The sequence below is a fragment of the Gorilla gorilla genome, chromosome 13, assembly GCF_029281585.2.
Source record: "Gorilla gorilla gorilla isolate KB3781 chromosome 13, NHGRI_mGorGor1-v2.1_pri, whole genome shotgun sequence".
In the NCBI taxonomy this organism is placed as follows: domain Eukaryota; kingdom Metazoa; phylum Chordata; class Mammalia; order Primates; family Hominidae; genus Gorilla; species Gorilla gorilla.
In genome coordinates, this window is record NC_073237.2 from 40,685,539 (window position 1) to 40,708,197 (window position 22,659).

At 38.5% G+C, this 22,659-nt stretch overlaps 1 protein-coding gene across 17 annotated transcripts in view; it reads left to right on the plus strand.

Moving 5' to 3' along the window:
• The window catches only part of ELAVL2 (ELAV like RNA binding protein 2), a 161,085-nt gene that overhangs the window by 104,359 nt on the left and 34,067 nt on the right, over positions 1-22,659 (plus strand). For all 17 annotated transcript variants that reach the window (XM_055350522.2, XM_055350523.2, XM_055350524.2 and 14 more), the window contains one exon: positions 15,702-15,805. In XM_055350522.2, coding sequence (XP_055206497.1) covers positions 15,702-15,805 — 104 coding nt within the window. The remainder of the gene's footprint in view (positions 1-15,701; positions 15,806-22,659) is intronic.

Genomic DNA, 22,659 nt, shown 5'->3' on the forward strand with positions numbered 1-22,659 from the left:
GTTTACATGGAAAGATTTCTAAGGATGTTCATGGATCCAAGACAAACTTGTCTCAGTCTTTTATTTCATTAGGGTCCTTCTGTATTGGGGAATTCTCTTTCTTAGTATATTGCTGATGGGAAAAAGCTAATTCCAGAAGCCACTTGGGTGGGTCCTCTCTCTTTCTGCCTGCCTATAGGCAAGCAGCCAGTAAGGAACCGAAGTAAAGTCAATTAGGCATTTTATCTCAGGACCTGGGGTCTTAAGGAAGTGATAGAAGGATAAGATGGTGATGATGACTCACCTCTCTGTTCTGAGGTGGGGGTAGTTTTACTTCCTACTACTTAACTCCTTGAAGTGTGGTTCCCAGCCCTTACTCATTCTGAAAACGCTCTGTGACTCTTCCAGTGTGTTTCTTTGTGCCAGTTAGCTAGAGTCAGTGTACAATCTAGAACTCCATTGAAACAATTTTTATGTAATTCATATTTTTTATCTTTTTCTATCAGTGTTTTTTAATTCAAAAGTAAGCTTATTAATTTTGTATTGGTCTCAATTTGACCTGTAAGAGAATAACTTTTGTAATTGGTTAGAAGCCCCTGTTGTGAACTTGCCATAGCTATTGGTAAAGGAGTTTGAGAGGTGTGTATGTATGTATGCATATTTTGTAAATAAAGTCACTTGTCAGTGCCTTTCAAACAATTTACTCATATTTGTGTCACTTTGTTAGTGTTGGAGGAAAGCAAAGTTTGAATTTAATTATGAAAATAGTAGGTGCAGTGAAGATACCAATCCTCCCTTCCAAGTCATCTCTTGTGACTTCCTCCACCTTTTGATTATGTTTCTTGGGCACTACTTTGCTCACTGAGTGTGAGCAAGAACAACCTGAAGAATGACTGAGATGACTACTAGCAGTAGCATTCACACAGCAGGTCTTTTTGAATGTTTCATCTCTAGCTGTTAGTCTTCAGAGGTCAGTAATGTTCGGTGACTCCCATTGCTTTTAGTAGCTAAGGAGAGCCATATATCTTGTGGTAAAACAGATTTGCCTCTGAATGACCTACATTTATCTCCTCTGCTTATTTAGTGGTCATTTCTTTAAAACCCTTCAGTTAACGCTTTTGGTTTCCAGCCATGTAGGGACATGTGTATGCTTACAGGCATTATATTTCTGTGTCCTATGGGATAAGTAGCATATGTCATCATTAGGTTTTTGGACAGTCTTTGGTTCTCCTTGAAAAGATTCAAGTCTAGTTTTACCTTTATTACAGTATGTTTTTTTTCCCAGCAAGTAAGTCATTGATGGTGAATTGTAAATGTAATTGTTCAAAAAAGAATCTAGTCAATTGTGTGTTCTTCTTTGCAACCTATTAAGATGTTTGTGTACACCTAAAGGATTTGAATGGGATATCTGTTCAGGTAGCTTTAAGTGAAAACATGGTGGAGAGTAGGGCAGGGGAATGACCTGGCCAAGATACTACCAGGTTATAGAGGATTACACAGAAAATCTTTGTATAACATCTTAATTTGGCTGTAGATTATACATTCAGAAAACATTCTTCTTTGGGGATTGTAAAAATCTACCGTAGTTCCTGGTTATTTGATTTGTATTTTATTTGTTTCTTGAGACAGAGTCTTGCTCTGTCACTGCCCAGGATGGAGTGTGGTGGTGTGATCACAGCTCACTGAAGCCTCAAGCTCCCAAGCTCAAGTGATCTTCCCACCTTGGCCTCCCGAGTAGCTGGGACCGCAGACATGTGCCATTATGCCCAGCTAATTTATATATTTTGTAGAGACAGGTTCTCCCTATTGTTGCCTAGGCTAGTCTTGAGCTCCTGAGCTTAAGTGATCCTCTAGCCTCAGACTCCCAAAGTGCTGGTATTTGGGAGCCACTGTGCTCAGCCTGTTTTTTTGGTTTGTTTATTTTTAAAAGAATTTTTTTGCTTCATTTTCTTTAAGTCATAGATTACAATGACAGAGAGTGCAAATGAAGGAACAGATTAGCTTTGTAGGGAATAATGATATAAAAGTTCTAATTCCTTTACTATTAGATTTAATTATTATTTTTATTTTTATTTTTTTCGCGGGGGGGTGCGCAAGAAGGATAAAGAAGCCCAAAATAGTATAGTAGGCTTTTGTGTTAAGATCCATTTCAGTATATATATGTTTTCTTGCTAGAAAATACTCTTGCTTGAGAAAAATAAAGTTTATAATCTAAGTAGAATCCTTAATAATGTTGTTGTCAATTAGGACAACTAGAATAAGCACTTAATAGGTTATATTCTGTTTGAGTACAGGGGCTAGTAAGTGATCTGGCAGCATACATATTTAAAGTTTTTCCCTGAATAAAGGAGATTAGTTTATAATATATAACTATTTTATTCCTTCATTGGAAATAGCAAGGAAGAAGTTTTCAGCAACAAAATAGGAAAACTCTTGACAGCATAGGCTATTGAATATTGGAATGAGCTGAAAAACTAGTTATTTAGTGAAACATTCATTTCTTCGAGTGGTGTACTTGTAATTGAATACCTAACATTTTGTATGGCATTCTACATTGTAGGAACCTGTTTAACAAGAGTAATTCTAACACGCAGATCAGAATCTATTTGTGAAACTTAAGGTGGAGACGGTAGAATAATAGGTGGGGGCGAGCATCAGAGAGTACCTTTAGTGCAGTTTCTTTTCCCACAGATGAGATCCCAATCTCAAATTCATAAGGCTAGTTAGCTGGAGGCCTTAAACTCCTAACCTCCTTTTCCTTAGGGACCCCTTTGTGGTAATAAGATGGATTCTTCTGATCCACTTGTCTTAGCCTTAATCTTAAAATGTGTTTGCCAAGTGGGCATGTAATGTGGCCCAAATAGCTGAGAAGCTCTGTGTATAGAAGTTACTTCCCACATCAGATGGTCCTTCATATTGTTTAATCTGGTGCCATAAAAACATAGCGCCTTCCCCAAGAGTGGGTCTCAGATATGTGAATAAGCAAATCTAGTAACTTCAGTAACAGCAGATTAAAGAAAGCATCACATTAAAAGTTTTTAAGATGAATTAAAATTGAAGTGTTGTTGAATAAGATTTTTTTAACCCTCTACCCTGTTATACATTTAAGAGTACTTGAGATGGTAAAATGATAATATGTTAAAATTATTTTTGTGTTTAGGTTTTTCCTGTTTCATAGGAAAGACGTATCCAGAATTAGCAGCAATGGTCAGATGTACTAAGTTGCCGGGTATGTGATTTAGATAGTTCGTTTTTAATATACTTTAAAGTCAGTGGTAAAAGACAAGACAAGCCTCTGTGCTCTGCTCATTCGGCAGGATAATGCGTTTACTATACCATGCTGATGTGGATGGTGCCACATTACTTTTGTGTCCTAATGAATCATTGTCTAGGTAAAATCTTTTTAGCAAAATCTTCCTCAAAGTATCCGTGAATTTTAAATTTGGAGGATTACAATAGCTAATCACTTCAACTTTTGGATGAGGTGATTTCGGAAGAAATGCTTATGTGTGATATGAATGTGGCAATCGTAGGAGCTGCACCATTTTGTACTTCTCTTTAGGAGCCATCTGTTAATTGGTGGGCAAGTTGCCCTGTGGTCTCAGAGTGGTTTGCTGTAGCATAAGCTGTCCCTGAGCAAAAACAAAATTGATACTTATTTCTGTCAGGGTACCTCTTTGACTTAATTCGTAGCCATGGTTCCCATCTGACCCATAGCCTTTACAACTTTAACCATGTACAGCTCAATTTCCTCTGGGGACTGTGTTCCATTAGGATTCCTTTTCTTTATTGCTTCAGAGAGAGTGTTCTTGAGGTTTGTGAAGCTGTGTCTGTAGTATTTAAATAGGTTTCCTTTATACTCAGCATTTATACCCCCACCAGCCCAAACACCATCAGTCTGTTTGGGAATTTTTCCTAAGCATGTAAAAATCAGTGCTGTGTGTGACTATTTTAAGTTTAGAAGAAAGAAAGAAAAATGTTCCTCATACCCTCTTGATTAACTACTTCTTCATTAACTATAAACTAAGCAACATGTCCTGTACAAAGAGAAGAAAAACCACGTTATTTATACTTAATCCTTGTGTCGACTGGGGACGATGGATGTCCTTTGGAAATTTACTTCCTTTGTCTTTGCTAAAAATACCTCTAATTTAATTCTGCTCTTTCTTTTTGATACAAAAGGAATTACAGTGGACAGTTTCCCCCCCGGTGGAAGGGTTGTACATATCGGTCTATAGCAGATACTTTATGATCAGTACACATAAGGTGAAATATGTTTTTATTGAAACACCTGATCATGTGATGCTACCCAATATTCCCTTCTTAATGACTCAGCTTCCCTCCCTCTTTCACTCCTTTTCTAACTTGATGTCACCATATTGTATGCGAAGGACGTAGGTATGTACGTGCATTCACAAGGCATGTGTAATTTTGCAGTTGCTACTCAGAGTTAAAAATAAGGTTTGTTAACACTTGCAGTAGTTTTTCCCCACTTACTGTGGTAGTTATTAACACTTTGTCCACTCATAATAGCAGCTTAGCTTGGTCGGCGGGCAGAAAGAGGATTCAGGTACTTGTTTTTACAGCTGTGTAAAGGAGGTCTCAGAAAATCATAAGCCCTGCCTGATGTAGTCATTTTGGGTTTAGCTTTTTGGTGGTTGGGGTTATCCATATCTGTTAGTTTTATAGTGCAAGAATACTTTCAAGGCTGCTGAGTTGGTGTGTTGTATTAATCTCTGGGTATTATGGTTCAAAAGGTTTCTTGCCCTTCTAGTTACTTTTACAAAGGCCAGACTTTATCATGCCAAGGAAGTATGGATCCTCCTGGGACACCAGGAGTTGCTAGGTTTCAATCCTGGCCATTACTCTAGAAGGCCTGTAACCGAACCCAGGTTCAGCTGCTTGCCACTTGAAAGCCAGAACACAAGAGGCAAGGATTGGTGGAAGGAAAAGCATTTTTAATGGGAGCCAGCAAACTGAGAAGATGGCAAACTAGTATTCTAAAGTACCATCTTCAGCTTAAAAATTTACCATAGGGCTTTCAAAGGGAAAGGTACGGGAGACGTGCAGAAGTGGTGCAGGATCTGTGTGTCTTGTTCAGTGGCTCTCTCCGGTGTCTGAAGGTCTAATTGGCATTATCTTGACTTTGGCTCAGTGGTGGTGGACTAATTATGACTCCTCCTAATCATGAGGATTTTGCAGTGGGGACTCTGTTGCTGGTTTGTTTCAAGATTAGCCTGTGGGATTTCTTAAGAGCCTAAGTAGATAAGCATGGATTGCCTAAGGGGAGTGTCTAGAGAGGGAAGGAATAAAGAGTTGAGAGGGGAGGGAAGAAGGAAAAAGAATGTGGGTGATTTCTAACACTGAGGTCCCTAGTTACAGTCTTACATCTGCATCTGCTCAGTGATTTTACCAGGCCACTAAGGTGACTGTCCCTGCGTCCCTCGTGTGCCTCCTTCCTCATTGTGCCTCAGTGCTTGGTGCATCCTGCAGTTTGTCTGCTGTAAACCTTCACATGGGCCAGTCTTGCTTCCAGGATAGGGGGTCGGTTTGCTTACCTCTACATAGATGCCTTACGTTCAGCGTAGTATGCTTTTGGCCTGTCTCTTTTATACTTCTTTACAAATTTGTTCTTCTCCATGTTCCTATTTCCTTAATTTGTTTGTCAGGAAACACCTGAATTTCATCTTCTCTGTTTTGACACACTAAAGAGTTCTCTTTTTCAAGCTGGTCCTGGTTAGGCCTGAAACCCCTGCGATGCACTTTATGTATTTCATGTTCATTAGGTGCCTGCCTCTCTCCCTTGTTTACTGTGTTGGGCTTAAAATTTTTGAGCATCTTAGAGGGCGGAGACCATGTGGTATTGATCCCATCTTTTTTCCACCGCTATGAAATCATGCTATGCGTATGAAAGCATTTTAATGCAATCTGCTGAGGAGAGAAATGTCTTGTGTGGGAGACCGTTTTGGCAGTAGCAAACATGTTTGGCTTTAGCCATAAGAACTGCTTTCTGAGTTTGGAAAAGGAGTATGTAAATCAAGGCCCATTTTAAATGGATCTTTTTATAATGCAGATACCTCTCATCTATCTGTTTTGTAATGATGGATTTGTTTTGGGGGCTTAAGTGGTTTGTGCACCTGCAGGATGTCCTTCCTTTTCTTTCAGGTCATTTTTTTTTTCTTTCATAGATAGTCTCTTGGATGGATTAAGAAAGAATTGAAGTTCCAGTCAATTTATTTCATGACAAAGAACAAGAAAAAAAATACAGATGTATTTGGAGATTATAAATATTCTGAGTGGAAAGTTGTAAACTTTGGACGTACAGGATTCTGCCACAAAGTAATTTCCACACATGGCCAAAGGCAATAAAGTGTACACTTTTGAAAGACTGAGTTTGGAAAGGTTGATTGTAGTGTGGAAACCCAGCTGCTCCTTTGAGCTAGCTGTGTGTGCCCTTGAGCAAGTTAACTTAGCATCTTTGAACCTACAACTTTATGTCCGTAAAATGGATACAGATGTATTTACATGTAGCCTTGTGGTGAGAATTAAATGTGATATATGTAATGTAAGGATCCTAGTTGCTTGATAGTTTAGTTTGGCAGTGGTACTGTTGCATTTATGGGGCAGTGGGAATGGGCATTTTTCCCCGACAAACTTACTGACTTTTTCATACTGGAAGGTTTGGGCTGGTGAACCTTTAACTTTTGGGTGAGAGAGTGATTTTTTTAAGAAAAATGTGTTCAAGAAGAAAATTTATCTCTAACGAGAATTTTTTTTTTTTTTCACATGGACTTGGTGAGTTTGTTGGAGTCTTAATTTTATAGTTTCCCGTTCTTGACAAAATGGGGAGCTCTCCGTGGTGGTTTGCAGGGACTCTGACATAGTTTCAAAACAGGGCCTTTAAATTTTTTGTTTCTTGTGGTATCTGAGTTAAAAAATGATCCTGTACAGAGAGAAAAACACATTAAGAAGCTGTACTGCCTCTTGATGGACTGCTTAGTGGGGTGTGTGTGTGTGTGTGTGTGTGTGTGTGTGTGTGCAGGCACCGGCAAGAGTGCATGTTTGTGAAGATTGACACCAGCTGGTCGCACAAGCGACAGCAGATGCCCTTTTTACTACCACAGTTAACTTGTTTTCCTCTACCACAATACTATTTTGAGGAATACAGTTCCTTTGCCTTCATCCCAAATGATTTATACTTGAACAACTCCATTGTCTTTTAAGTAAACACAAGATAAAGCAGATAATATAAGACTGTTAGTGTGTGTGGGGGTGGGGGTGGGGGTGGGGGCGGTGGCGGATCTGTGTAGAATTAATTATAATTAACAAAGAAATGAGAAAGTTGCAGTATACCCAAACCTTTAATTGAAAGTAGATTGGACTAGCCTAGAGTTGTTAATGTCCTAACCTTTTTTGAACTGTCAGGTATGACTTTCAGGCTATCTGAAGGTATTTTGGCATTTGCTGTATCCTGGTGGCAGCTCCAGTGTTTGAAGGTAGAACTGCTGACCTATCTTTTAGAGAAACTACCTATATCAATAAGTGATGAGAACCGCCTTTTGTTTTCATTGTGGTGCTGAGCGTGCTACACTATCTCAGTCACTTTCTTTCAGGCTGGAGAACCTGCTTTCAGGTAGAGTCTCATCCTGTGTGTTGTAGAGGAATTGGTTTATTTTCCTACTGCAGATAATTTTTCCTCATCTTCCTGGTCTTGGATGCAAGATATCTTTGTGTACCCGGTGTAATACTTGGCAAGAATTTAGAGGATTTAATATGCTGTTTCTGTTCTCAATAGTCTTAAGACTGAATTGTGTGGGAGTTCTTAATGTTGTCTGAAAATGTGATATATTAAGAACCCACAGTATAGCCAACTTAAGCAGGGTCATGCTGCATTGCCAGCAGATTCATAATTACTGGGACTGGAACTACAGGAAGATAGAGCTCTACCAGTTGCATAATCAGGGGACAGATATGGCTATTAAAATTAACTTGAAGGGAAAATGCCCTGGTGCTGAGGACATTAACCGCTCTCTCTAGAATTAGGCTGCTTAGGTAATATTTACCAAATGATCACTATTTGCAACTTTGATTTCAGCAGAAAAGTTATAATTTAAACTCTTCTATATTAGCTCCATGTATCTGTAAAGTCCTGAAAATCATTTAGAAACTTTGGGGCCTTTCAGTCTCAGGCCAGCTTTATTAGCATTTGGGCGGAAGATGAGTCTTCGAGTGAGCCATCTGTTTTCTGTATTATGTGAGTGTCTAGGTTGAATTCTCCATCCTTGTGATAATCCCTGGTAATGTCCTTTGGGAAGCTGGTAGAAATGCTCCCAGCTTTCAGGAAGGCTGGCTTGGACTGTAGTAATAGGATCTCACCAGTCCTCCATCTCACAATTTGATCTTACTCATTAGAGGGCAGCAAGGAAGACCTGTTTAACTTGACCCACCTTAACTTGAGTGTTTAAATGGAAGGACCTGCTGCATCTGGCATGCTGCATTTGAGGAGACTCAGGCTAAGTCAGGAATTAAAATGTGGAGAAAAACGTGACTAGAGAGAATTGCATCCCTCTGTTCTGAGATTCTCTCAAACCTTTTCCCTGCTGTGTGGTACCCACATGGTTTTGCTATGTATCGGATCTGAGATATTAAGAAAGCTCCTTTGTGAAGTCTGGTGCGAGTTGCTTTGGTGCCAGAGTTGCAGTGCACAGCCTGTCTGAACAGACACACATAATGAGTGCCCAAGAACAGTAAGTCCATCTGAAGAAATACAACATATTTGCAACTTTATTGTGTGTTTGAGGGAGGAGAGAGAAGGATATTAGGAGGCAACCGGGTCTTTATTAAAAACAAAAATTTTCCCCCTTTGTAACGAAAACTTGTTTTTGCAAATCAAATTATTTGCTTTTTTTTGTCGTTAAGGCATGCAGTTTTATGCAAGAGCTGTGTTTGGAGGAAGCGAATCTTTCCATTTTGCTTTTTAAAAGTATTACATTATTAAACCTCAGGTTGCAAGTCTTCCTTGACAGAGAGGACCATAGTGACCTGTTTCTGCTAACTGTGGGATTTGAAAAAGATTCACACGGCTTTTATTCTTTTATTTCATAAAACATTACTACTGCTGTAAATGAAATAATAGATACACATCAATCAGTGTAGTCACCTTTTATTGTTGATTCAGCTACCAGGTTTTTACAGAATTCACTCTGCATTTTATTTGACTTGTACATGAATAGTCTCAGCAGACTTAATTATATTAGTGAAAAAGTACTTTCAACAAAATTATATGCTGACATCCCATAATTCATACTTACCGATTTGTGGAACAGATTTATGTAAATCTATCAAATTACTCTAGATGACACTTTTTAAAATTGAGACTTCATCTTAATGGTATTTGTAGAAATTTTTCATATGAACAATTTTACATGAACTGTTTAAAACTCGTATGACTTCCTTATGAAGGCAGAATTACTATAACATTTGAGCATCTTGTCTCCACAAGTTCTGTAATCCATCTGGTACAATGTAGGGACATGAACATGTTTATAAGGGCAACTATCTCCTAAACCACAGGCTCCTGGAAGGCAGATGCTGCTGTTCCTTCATTTGTTTTTCATTCAGTCATTCACAGAACATTTAATGATCTGTCTTAGGGTCCTCTTTTTCAGGAACTATGTTCTGCTTGCCCTTGCTCAGCAGTCTAGTGAGGGAGCATCCAAATGGACCCCAGACACACGTAACAAAGATAACGGAATAATATAAGAAGCTGTGGGAGGACTAGTCGAGAGGAGCACTGTACAGTGTGCACTGGGGATGGGGCAAGTTGTGGCAGGAAATGACTTCAGAGAGTCTCAAAGGATACATGGGAGTTGGCTAGTTGGAGAGCTGTGTTCCAGACATAGAGAACTGAATGTGCATTTTAGGGTGTATGTGTAGGAGTGGTAGAAGATGAGCGAAAGTAGAAGTGAGCAAAAAACTGACAGTGACTGGAAACCAGAGTATGGTTAGATTTGTGTTTTAAGAAGTTCTCCTGGACAATGTTTTGGTGGAGGATGGCTGTTTTTGGAATTAATGGGAGTCTAAGCAAGGGGTGTCCTATTAGGATAGTGTAGCAGTGATTAGGGCCAGAATAATACAGAACCAATGCTAACGCAGACAAGGGGCCGATTTAGCTGGTAGAACTGGCAGAATGTGATGCGGGTATGGCAGAACTTGGGCTGGAACGTCTTGCACATCTTCACTGTTAGACTTGAGCTAGTTCCTTCAAGCCTTGGATCAAATGTCACCTGCAGGATAGGGCCTGCTCTGACCATTGTATTTAAACAGCAGCCCTGCTCCTCCCCTCCCCACTCTCACCCCCTGCTGCTTTTTTCTCCTTAGCTCTATTTTCTTCTAATACCCTGTAGAATGTGTTAATGTCTCCCCCTGTCAGAATATAGGCTTTATGAGAAAGAACTTTTTCTCCTTTGCATTCTCAGGGCCTAGCAAAAGTATGGTTCCCATAGTTATTGAATGCTTATTGTAGATGAGAAATTTGTAGGGTGACTCTTGTTTTTTTTTAAATACAAAATTTTATTTTCCACAACTTTGTGTTGAGGGTCTTGTTTAATATTGGTTGGATAAAGTTAATATACTTTAAATCAAGAATTACGGTAGTCTATTGCCTTTACCTTTAAACCTGAGGGGGTAATTTGATTTTTCTGAACATTCGTAGTAATTTAAAATAGAAAAGACTAAATAAAGTGACCTTTGAATGAAACAGGTCCAGAAGATTGTGTATTTTTAATTAAAATATGCAATTAAAATTTTAATTAAAGTAGGGTATTAAAACAATGTAGGTGGCAGGGGAATAGCTGATGCTTTGAATTACACACAGTTTGGGATATATTGCCGTTTACTGTGTTTCCCACAGTAGCACTTTGCCACTAAACGGGTTTTCTTCCTGTTTTCCTCTCCTTGCTCTGAACCCTGCTCTCAGTAGTCTTTGGTCCTCTTCAGAGGCCTGTGGAGTGCTTCAGCTCTGTGGTATAGATCCCTTGACCATGATTTCTACCAGGCTGTTTATAAGTGTTCTCCTTGTGCCAGGAGCATTTTATAAACTATTTTTCTATCTCTTGTGAAGAAGGGTTTCTTTTCTGTGGCGTATATGTTAGATTAAAAAGAAGCGTGTGAAACAAAAGGCATTCATACACAACAGTGCAGCACAGAATATAGCAAAAGTTCTAGAATCCCTACCAAGGCCATTAAAATCAAGACTTTGGGCCAGGTACGGTGGCTCACGCCTGTAATCCCAGCACATTGGGAGGCCGAGGTTGGTAGATCAGTTGAAGCCAGGAGTTCGAGACCAGCCTGGCCAACGTGGCGAAACCCTGTCTCTACTAAAAATACAAAAAAATAGCTGGGTGTGGTGATGCATGCCTGTAATCCCAGCTACTTGGGAGGCCGAGGCAGAAGAATCGCTTGAACCCAGGAGGTGGAAGTTGCAGTGATCCGAGATGATGCCCACTGCCGTCCAGTCTGGATGACAGAGAGAGAGACCTTGCCTCAAAAGAAAAAAGATTTGAATTAATGGTTTGAAAATTCTTAAGAACACTTGACCACAGGTAGCTTCTGAGAATAGCTGAGGACACGTGGCGTTGAGCCTCTTCTTTATGTTCAGTTACCAGGCAAATTTTTTGGCATTCAAAGACAGGATTTGTTTTTCTTAAGGGCCTTTTTTTTTTTTTTTTGAAGAGCCTTAGCTTTGTCATTTTGGTCAGAATAGTCTTTTAATCATGTTGGTTTCCATAATGGTTGTACTTGGAATTTAAATGTAGCATTTTATAAAACTTTTTAAAGAAATGAATCTTAGTTTGGGGATTATCAGTATGCACATTCTAAATTCAGAGAGACTTGAAAAATAGGTTTGGATGATATGGGTAAGTGATGCTTGGTTTCCAAGCCTTCCCTGGTGGCCCATGACTTACTGATGAATATAAGAGTGGGAAAAGGGTAGGTTAGGTATTTTTTTTTTAAATGTTTGCCTTGCTACTGCTTTTATTTTTAAAAACTGTGTGCTCGTTTATAACCAGAAATATGCACTATATAAATAAGATGCAATTTATGTTGTCATAGGAATGAATAATGGCACTGAAATTCATATATAGTAAAACTGATATTTGTACAAAAGGTACAGAAGTTTGAGATAGTAATCAAACAAGAAACAACTTTTGCGGTAAAAGTGTCAGAAGTGCCTGGTCACGTTATTATTCAGGCATATTGGGTACAAACTAGTCCTGGGCTTCTACGCAATATGCCTGAAGTCTCAGTTCAGGTATAAACTAGTTAATTGAGTGGAGAAGAGCACAGCATTTTTGAAAGTCCTGACTTCAAGTCCTGACTTTACTACTTCCTCCCTGCCTTTTTGATTTGTAGAAGCTGATTGACCTTGCCAAGCTTCAGATATCATTTCTACCTTGTAGGAGAAGAATCTGAATACCGAACATGGTTAATGTGAAGCTACAATTAAACAGTAAAATACCATGTAGCTAAAAGGTGAGAATGGGGAGGCTTGCCTATCTTGGTATCATCTGCGATGCCCTTAATATATTTTAAACATCCAATAAATATTTGCTGCCTTGATTACAGATTTTCACTGTAAAGTAATTTAAAGTTCTAACTCCCTTTTGTTATAGTGCCAACATTTTAATACACCAACGACGGTAGGTTTAGGAATGCAGTCTTTTAATAGCAGATACCCCCTTTCATATTATTTTGCTTAGGATAATAATACAGTTTTGCTTACCTCAAACATATTCTGAGTGGCACTCATCCTAATAATGCCACTAGGCAAATAAGAAACTTTTTATAAGGAGGCAAAGTCATTTGGGGATAAATATTTCTGAGTATAAACAACTTAACAGATACTAGATATTTGACTGACTCATATAGCTAGTCATGATTGCTTGAGGGTATCAGGTGGAAGACCCATTTGATGGTTGGGTCTTCTGATGGTGGTGGTGGTGGTGGTGATGATGATAATACCTTTGGTTAAATAAATAACATCAATAAGTTTCTCATTCTTTCATTTAGCAAATGTTTCCGTGCCTACAGCAGGCCAGGAGTAAGGGTTCAGAGGCTAGAGTGGGAAACAGCTAAGTAGGAAGTAAGCAAGACAGGCTTTTCACTTTACCCAGTGATCTAATCTCAGTAGGCACTCCTGCGCCCCAGACAGACCTCAGGAGGCCAATAAACTGTTTCTTTGAAGTAATAGGTAACTTGAAGATTTTAGAAGAAACACATCCATGTGTACCTAAACAACACAACTGTGAAACAGCAGTCATCCCTGCAAGACCTTTCTTAGACCTCCCAGCAGCCCCGTTGTAGCCCCAGCTAGGTTCTCACCATTAAGGCAGTGATTTCTCAACATGGTGGTTGTACGTTAGTCACCAGGATTTTAAAAAGCTAGTACCAGTGCTTCATGACAGACTGATAAAATCAGAGCCCAAGGTGGGAGGATCGCTTGAGTCCAGGAGTTCAAGCACGGCCCAGCCAATGTAGTGAGATCTCATCTCATATACATATATATATATATATATACAGACACAAACACACATATATGTATATATATGTATCTATTTTTGGGAGTGGGATTCGGGGATCAGGTTTTTTTGTTTTAGTTTTTTTTTTTTTTTTAAGCTTTCCAGATGATTCCATTGCAGTCAAGTTTGAGAATGCACTGGGGTTAGAAGCTGCTAAGATGCAGGAGGAGGAGTATCTATCAGTAGAAAGGGCAATTAGACTATGCTGATACAATTGATTTATTTTGTCATAGAATAGCAGTATGACAAAACTGTATTTGTATTGCCCTTTTCTTTTTCTGTTATATTTGTGGCATCTTTTTTATTTAACTTTAAATGAATGTACTTAAAATCTTTAACAGTAAGCATGTTATTTTTTCTCATGTTATCTTTTGACTACGGTGACGATCCACTTTCATCATTAATGAATATTTTCATCATTGCATCAGCAACCTAGTTGGGTAGGAATTACCCTCGTTTTAGAGAGAAGGAAGCTGTGGTTCAGAGAGGTGTTAAGTAGCTTCTTCAAAGTTGCACAGCTAACTGCGAGCCAGTAAACACCAGAGCCGGTATTGGAAGTCTGTCTTTCCACTATAAGCTGGTTCCTTGAGCAGATTTTGTTACATTCAGCCAATTTAATTCTACTCAATGACAATAGGACTGCAACACATTTTCATAAGAGGGGCACAGTGCATGCAGTAGACACATGATAAATGTTGAATTAATGAAAAGCTGAATGCTTAAAAATACAGTGGCTTCACATGTGACTCTTTACTAGAACTGTAAAATAAAACCTCAATTTTAGTGTGAGATGAAATTAACCTAATGAGTTTTTAGCTCTCTATTCCTTTCTCTTTTTTAAAAAGGAAAAAATACATTTTGATAGAGGACATATATTAGCAGTGATTATCCAAAATTCTGATTGTGGTCCCAAAATATAATCACTAGTTTTCATATTGGGCACTGTATTTAGCCTTCTCTTTTCGTTTATGTAGTAACAAGTATCCACATTAGGATAACCAGAGTAGCTGTCCTAAAAACCCACATTGATAACCACTTGCACCTACGGTGCCCCATCAAGAACAAATACCTCACTTCCCTATGAAATTGATGCAACAGCAGTACTTAGTAAAAGCATTTGGACCGTCCTTGGGCATCTGGGAAATCGTCATTTAGTTTGTTTTGACTTTTGTAGACTAAACTTTTCTTATGCCATTTTTGTCACCTGTATAATGTTTCTTGCCATTTCAAACTGAGAAACTTGCTTCATTGAAAAATTGAGACCGTTGCGATTGACTTTAGTTATCTTTGCATTCCATTGATTCACCTGCTTTTGATAGCTCCCATTTTCTGAGATCTAGGGCATCAGTGAACCAGGAGTGAGAGGGCTCAGATGATGGGGGGAGGGTGGCAACAACAACAAACACTTAGAAGCAACTTTTACTCTAGACTTTTTTTCTCCTGTTATTTTTGTTTATGTCCTATTTCTTCTTTTCCTATATGTTCTCATTGTCTTCGATGTCATCCCTGTAAGTCTTTTGTGTTCATATTTTCCTTTTCTTATCTAGATCATAAAATCCTCTTTGGAGAAATTTGATTGAGTGTATTTGAAGATAAGCCCTCGTCTAAAATAAACTTACATGTATACACGCCTACACATGGTGGTTCTTCACCATTTTAGACTCCGACATAATTGTACTTGGTAAAGGCTGTAAATAGGTCAGGGTACAATTTACTGAACATTGACAGATTCTTGGTTGATGATTTCTGTCTTCCCAGTTTTATGGCTAAGGAAACTGAAGCTGAAAAGGTATTGCCTGTTAAGCCCTCTCCATAGCACAGAGATTTATCCCCACAGTTTGTGAAGCTGACCTTGTCTTGCTGCTGGTATACTCTGGCTCAGGCAGGGCATGGATGGTGGAATCCTTTGGGGATGTGTGGTTTTTTTCCTAAACGGCACTGCTTGCTGAGTTCTAAAACTTGAAAATGTAGTAGACAGGAGACATAAAGACTTCATGTATATTTCTAGAATTAATAGAGAGTTCTTTTTACTGTTGAGGAAATATGCTGGTGTTAATGACAAGACCATATGCCAAAATGAAAGTTGATCTCTGTCAGCAGTATAGAACTAATATATGCCTTTTCACCCTTCCTTTTCATTAGGGCAGAGCTTGGGATATGGCTTTGTGAACTACATTGACCCCAAGGATGCAGAGAAAGCTATCAACACCCTGAATGGATTGAGACTTCAAACCAAAACAATAAAAGTATGTTTAAAGTTTTTTTATATCTACTTGCAGAACAGAAGTTTAAAAAAATTAAGATTTATTTGTAGTTCTTTCCTTTCTTCCTTTTGGGCCCATATAAACAGTTACCTGGGAGACATAGTGGAATTTTGGTGTTTGTTGCAAGATGGAAGAAACTGTTTGTTCAAGAGTGCTATATATAATCATTCATGTATTCGCAAAGGGGGACAGAGCAACAACTCTCTTAGATAAATGTTTTAGGAAGCCTACGGAATCAAGTCTCCTTCCCTTATAGAGAATTACTTGCCCTATAACTTGAGGAAACCTTAGACTTGTTCTTCTATAAAGGTCTGGGTAGTAAATAAGCAAAGTTTTGCAAGCCATGCAGTCTGTCACAACTTCTCAACTCTGCCTTTATAGTATGAAAGCAGTAATAGCCACTACATAAACAAATGGATGCAGCCGTTATCCAATAAAACTTTATTTATGGGCAATGAAACTTGAGATTGATAAGATGTTTATGTATTACAAATATTCTTTTTATTTTTTCCAAGTTAAAAAATGTAAAAACCATTCTTAGCTCATGGGTTATACAAAAAGGTGGCAGGCTAGATTTGGTGCTTGAGTTGTAGTTTGTTCTAGCTAATTCAGCTTGCTTTGAGGCGACTGGAGGAACTTACATGACACAGGTTATTTTTTTGTTCGTTTTTCTTTTTAAGACATACAGTAAATAATTTTGTACATACTTTCCTGCTTTTGTGGATCTTTGAAATTCTTATGTAGATTCTCTCTTGAGAGGGAGCTAATCTAATTCACAGCATAGATTTCTTTTCCTTTAGAAAATAAGAGGGATGTCGCCTCTAGCGAATTCTTAGTTAGCTGTACCATCAATTTACTCTCTCCTGCCCAGTGCAGAAATTGCCAATCAATTATGGCACTCTTTCTCACAGAGTCTAGATGTGGCTCCCAAATATTTTTTTCAAAATAGTGTTCCAGACAACTTCTATCAATTGACTCAAGTTTGAACCTATTTTCCACCCTTGATTTAAGAAACCAGCTCAGACTATAGCCTGAAGTGGTGAGGGGAAGTTAGTCAAGGCTGACTGTAGTATCCATCTTGCTTAGAGACTTGTGTAAAAGATTTTTGCTCATTTTTTTCAGGTATCTGGACATGAAGTGTCATTTTTGTGCTTTAAAGTTGATTTTCTTAGAATTACCACTTAAGGTAATTTATTAGCCCTGAGTGGTTTTGACACATCAGTCTTTATATTTATTGGCCCCTAAGAAAAATGCCTACCAGCCCTGTCTTATCTAAATGAAAGTATATAGTGGTTCCCAAATATACTAGGGTATGAGAGGTCCAAAAATTCTAGATACTTCTTGAGCAAGAAAATGTTCTATGAAAAGATTCACCAATCAGAAAATGAACTGGTTACTGTATATTATCAAAATGTGAAGGGAAAAGTGAGATTTCCAATAAAGTGTAAGACAAGTTTGTTTTGAAGTTTTTTCAGTCTGAACTGCTTTTTCTCATTATCTATATTTCTCTGCATACTTTTTGTGTCAGAGATCTTTTACTAGTACTATTAAGTAACAATAAGTGTTCTTTAAAAAGACATCCAGTGTTCAGTTACCTTCAGACCGTGTGCTCTCTATCCTACAGCAGATTTTTGCAGGTTTCTTTTCCTCAATTTATATTGATTTCCAGCGTTGCTGCTAATTTGTCCTAGTTCTGAGGTCCTGAGTTGTAGTTGGAATAGATGGTCAAGATGGCTTGTCCCAGGAACTATCCTTTTCTCCATTCTAGAAATAATTACCCTTATTTCATTCTAGCGTGTCAGTTCTTTTACTAAATAACCTCCTGCACGAAGATCCAGAAGAAGGTAGAAATGCAGGGGAAATAGGTCTCCACAGGAGAAATGCCCGTGGCCTTCAAGGAGACAGTTGATGACAGCTGCTTCCTTACTGTTCATCATCCAGCCTTTTCTTTTTAGGGCCCAGCTGCTTGGGCTGAATATGTGGAAGAAAGGACAGTAAAGCCTTGTGGCTTTTATAGTGTGACATCAGTTTCTGATTTTCTGAGATGTGGGTCAGGGTAATGGGTAAACAGCAGGCTACTTCTTTCCCCGCCCCTATTTGGTTCCTGGAAAAATATCAGATAAGAGCTGGCATCCTCAATTTGGCCCAGATTTGTCTAAGAGGCAAAGCAGACCATTTCCCACAAGTATATAGCACCCCCTTTGCCTGTTTGTTCTTTCTATGTTTACTTATTTCCGTTAGACAGATTTTGTGCTCTTGTACAATGTCTTGAGCCAAGCTTTTCTAGTATTCACAGCTTTAAGAATGTTTTGGAAGTTGAGTTAAGCCTTTTCATTTCCTGGGATACTATTCCATAAATAAGTCTTTTTCCCTCGTCTAATCTATACTGGTGATGGCTGTCAGCACCACTTTCTTACACAGCACCACTTTACTCATGTTACTGCTCACTCAAAACTCTATGGTGTTTCTCTACTGTTTTACCCTATCATCTGGCTGAGTTTTGTAGGAGTGACGCCAGTGCTATTGCCGTTCTCCACTGTACTCAGACTGGCTCTTTACTTGTAAGCTGATCTTACTCCCAGCGTCCATGCATATGCTTTTGCAGCTCCGACTTCTTGGTATACCCTTTCACACTCATTTTTAGTTTAACTGTGGTCATCTCATCTTTTGGAGCCCATCTAAAGGAATTCTGTCCTTCAGCTTCTGTCTTGCCAGGTTGTTCCAGCTCCTGCTGAGTTCCCCCTTCTTTGAAGTCTATATTCTTTACCCTTGAGGAACCACAGAAGTTTTGGAATTACAGGGGGACCCATATGTAATTTAGGCTTAAGCACTGTTCTCTGTCCACAGTCTGAGTGGAGATCTTGATGGTCATACAATTTAGCCAAGACCAGGCAGTTGAAGAAAGAGCTGTGACTCAAACAAATCCTTGTCTTCTGAACGTTATGTCAAAACTCTTGCCAGGACACTGTGCTTTACTTTAGAAAGGTACAGAAGATGGGTTAGTATATACAAGTGTTTGTGTACTCCAAGCCACTTAGAATTTAGTATGCGTTTGGTAAAATTCCTGGTTATTGGGATATTGAAACAGTGAATCAAGTGCTGTGAAAGGTGGTTTATTTAGCAGTTTCTCCTGGGGCTCCCTAATAGCATTAGCTCAGTAGGGCTTAGTGCAGTAGTTGGTGTGTTGAATAAATGACAGATGTTCAGTATTTCCATGGTGAGTGAAGTGAAGTCCCTCAGGCTCTGTGAGGACCTAAAGCAGTTGTTCCCAAACTTTGGTTGCATCTTAATCCCAAGGGAAGTGAGTTAGAAATACAGTTTCTGGGATCCACTGTAGATCTACTCGATCCCTGTCCACAGGTGAGATTCAAGGTTCTGTTTTTTATTATGCTTCCCAGGTAATTTATGACAGCAAGTCTAAGGCCTAGCACTTGGGAATCACCAAAGATGTTTGGCGGTTCTCTATACATTTGGTATTTGTGTGTGCAAAGTTCAGTTTGTCTTCTAGCATTTTACCTTAATAATCCTCCTGTGGTTCATTCTGTTAACCAAAATATTAATGTTTTTTCTTGAGCATGCTGGGCGATCGTTTAGCATTCAGAGTTCAATGTGGTTCACCAGCCTTTGCTTTTAAAAAAACATGGCATAGAAATTGAAAACAACGTATCCGTCTTATAGTAGGATGCTGTTTGTTTAAGTAGTAGCAGATACAGGTTAAAGTCTCGAGATACTTGTTCTCTTGTCCTAAAGGTCACTTTTTTTCCTGGTGAAGGAGATGTCCCAGAGGCATACCTTGCTGGTGAAATGACATCATCCCTGTACTGCATGGGAGGTAGCTATTTTGGGTTAAGCCTGCCCACAGTGTCCCCAGTGTTGACATGGTAAATAAAGTGTGAATATTACAAAAATGTTTTAAGATTCTCATGAGGGAAGGTAGTGAAAAGGTAATATGTGTACAGTTCAGGCATGGGGGTGGGGGAGTAATCTCATGGAAGTGTCAAATTGTATGCTGGTGAGAAGAAGAGAGGTTTTTCTCCAAGATCCGTCAGGTCCCTAAAGGAATCCTTCCTTTGGTGAGTTATTCATGAAGTGAGTGGTTGTACCTACTGTGTTCAGTCTTCATGCTCTTTCTCTACTCATTTTATTTTTAGGGGTCTTAAGTATTGAAAAAATCTAAACAGTATGTGGAATTTTTATGGCTTAAAGCCAATACTTTTGACTTGTTAGGTTAATGGTGTCAGACTTAAATTCATGATTAGCAAACTAAAATCATTCATTTCCAAGAATATGTGTAGACTTCCTCCCTCCTCTGCATAGAGAACTCTGGATAGGTGATTATCACATAACACAGTGAAATGGATACGTGGCTCCCAGCATCTCTCTCAGCTTTTCCCTCCTCTACAATGGGCCTAGGATGCTTTATTTTTCCTGAAACTGGGGTTGATTTATCTGGAAAGAAGGAGCTGTTATCTCAGGGAATAGAATGTTTTATTGTTATTGGTAAGTTCTAACCCCTCAAAAGAAAAAAAAAATTTTGTCTAGAATTAACTACCATAGAAAAACTGCCCGATTTTGGTCTTGATTAAAGAAATATTTTCCTTAATCATTCAGCTATAGACCAGGCTAAAATTTACCTTTGCTTAAAAGTTATTAATTGCTATACAATCATGAAATTTCTTATACTGAAATAAACCACAATTTAACCACATTTGGAAAATTCTATTATAAAAATGAGAATATTATAAATAGTATTATCTATTTTTTGTGTTCAGTTTGAGAGTGATTAAGCAAAGCTAAGAAACCTGTATTCTAAGCTACTGTATTGCCATTAACTTTTTGTTAAATTTATACCTTTTTCTAACTAGCTTATCCTTTCCTCATTAGTAAATGTCATATTTATACTTTTTTTTTTTTCTGTTTAGCATGAACTTGAACCTTAACATAGGAATATAGAACTACATTTCTGAAATCTTACTCCGTCTAAATTACCTTACTAAAATGATTTAACTGGCTGCTTAATCTTGGACAGAGCTTTTAACCATTTAAGTTTCCATTTATATCGTTAAAATAATTTATTCATCTCTGAGAATTTTCATTACCTGCTTTTTAGGAGAGGAAAAAAAGCTTTTCATGGTCTGCTAAGTTGCATATTAAGAAAAAATGTTAACTATTTAAACAAATTCATGTTTATTGCATAAAATGATTTGATGAAAAGCAGCAACCTCTCCTGAAGAGGGAATAATTTTAATTGCCTTCTTCTTTCACTCTTGAAAGTTTAATAGCCACTGTAAACTTTATATTGGGATTTGAGTTTCTAGTTCAAACTCCTTTTGCGACAGGATTATTGGGATTGGGTTGCTTTTTCTTTGTCATTATAATTTGTTCTTTTATAAAAGTTAATACTGACCAGAAGGAAATATTCTTAGATGCTGTGTAAACCAGCCCCTACTGTAAAGAAGGAGGAGAAGGTATGCAGGCAGGAACGTAAGTAAAGCTATGCTAAGGGCTTGCCACCCAGTAGGTCCTCTGTTAAAATACCTGCAGCACAATTCTGTGTTTGAGACGAGTGGCTCTAATAGCCATAATGCTGGGAGTTCATGACTTTAGTAGGGCATGGAAGTTTTAAAGCAGTTGATAGGGGAACCATATAGAATTTGCCCAAAAAGAAAGCAGGATGGGAGGCGAATGTGGGAAATGAGCCTGAGTTATGCGTTATAGAAGTGTGTTCTGGGTGCGCATGTATGTGAAGGCGCTGATGTTTTGTTCTGTAGGTGAGGAAGGGGCACCGGAGGGTTTTGAGCAGAGTAGTGTTGGGATTGACCTTGAGTATTTATTCGGAGAGGAAGGTTTGTTTTGTATTTAAACGCCACATCTTTCTCAGCATTTCAACCCACCCTAGTGTTTTTCTGGCTTGTGTAGTTTGTTACTTCCTGTGATGGTACAAAGGGTAGAAATTTATAAATCATCGTCTACAAAGTACCCCTCATTTAAAAACCTTTACCTTGAGCAGATTTGGAAAATTTAGAAGTAATAGTTGGAAGAACAGGCCTCAAATTAACTGACCTACTTATGAGATGTTAGCCTAATAACTGTTATTTATCTGGACAAAAAAAAAATTGAAAAAGTATATGCCAGGAGTGGGGTAAAAATGGAAACATTGAGTAAATTGTTCCTCTGCCTTTTAAAAAATACAGACTGACCGAGTACATGTTTTCCTAACTTGATTGTTAACTTGTGTTCTGGAAATTTCCACAGCCACATGTCAAGTTTTAACAGTATATTACATCTGATTATCAGCACCTCTTCAATACATTTAAATAAAATGCTTCTATCTATATTGAGTCCCATTTACATAGTCCTTATTTGAAGTGAGAAGTCACAGATGACTTTTTTATCGTTATTTTTATAATGCCCTTCATTGTAGAATGCTCTCTTGTCAGCTTTAATTTTTTTCATACAAAAAGCCCAGAAATTTCTTACTCATCTAATGTGGTCTAGGGAATGTGGGTAGGTAGCCCAAGTAAGGTCCAGAGCTTGAACGTCCTGTCCTCAGGCCTCTTGTGTTACTTCTGTTCCTTCTAGCTACCTCCAAAGTGAGAGTTAATTGGAATTCTCAAAGGGCAATAACTAGGCATTCTTCCAATGGATTTCCTTTAGATTTTCCCACAGTTGTTGGAGCAGAGGCAGAGCCTACAAAGAGGGAAGGATGAGGAACAGGGTTCTTGGTGGCAGTGTCCCCTGCTTACTTCCTGCCTGTCAGCCACACAGTGGATAGTGATGGTAGAAGAGTCTCAACAGTTGACTGAACCCATCTTTATTGGAATTGATGGATCATT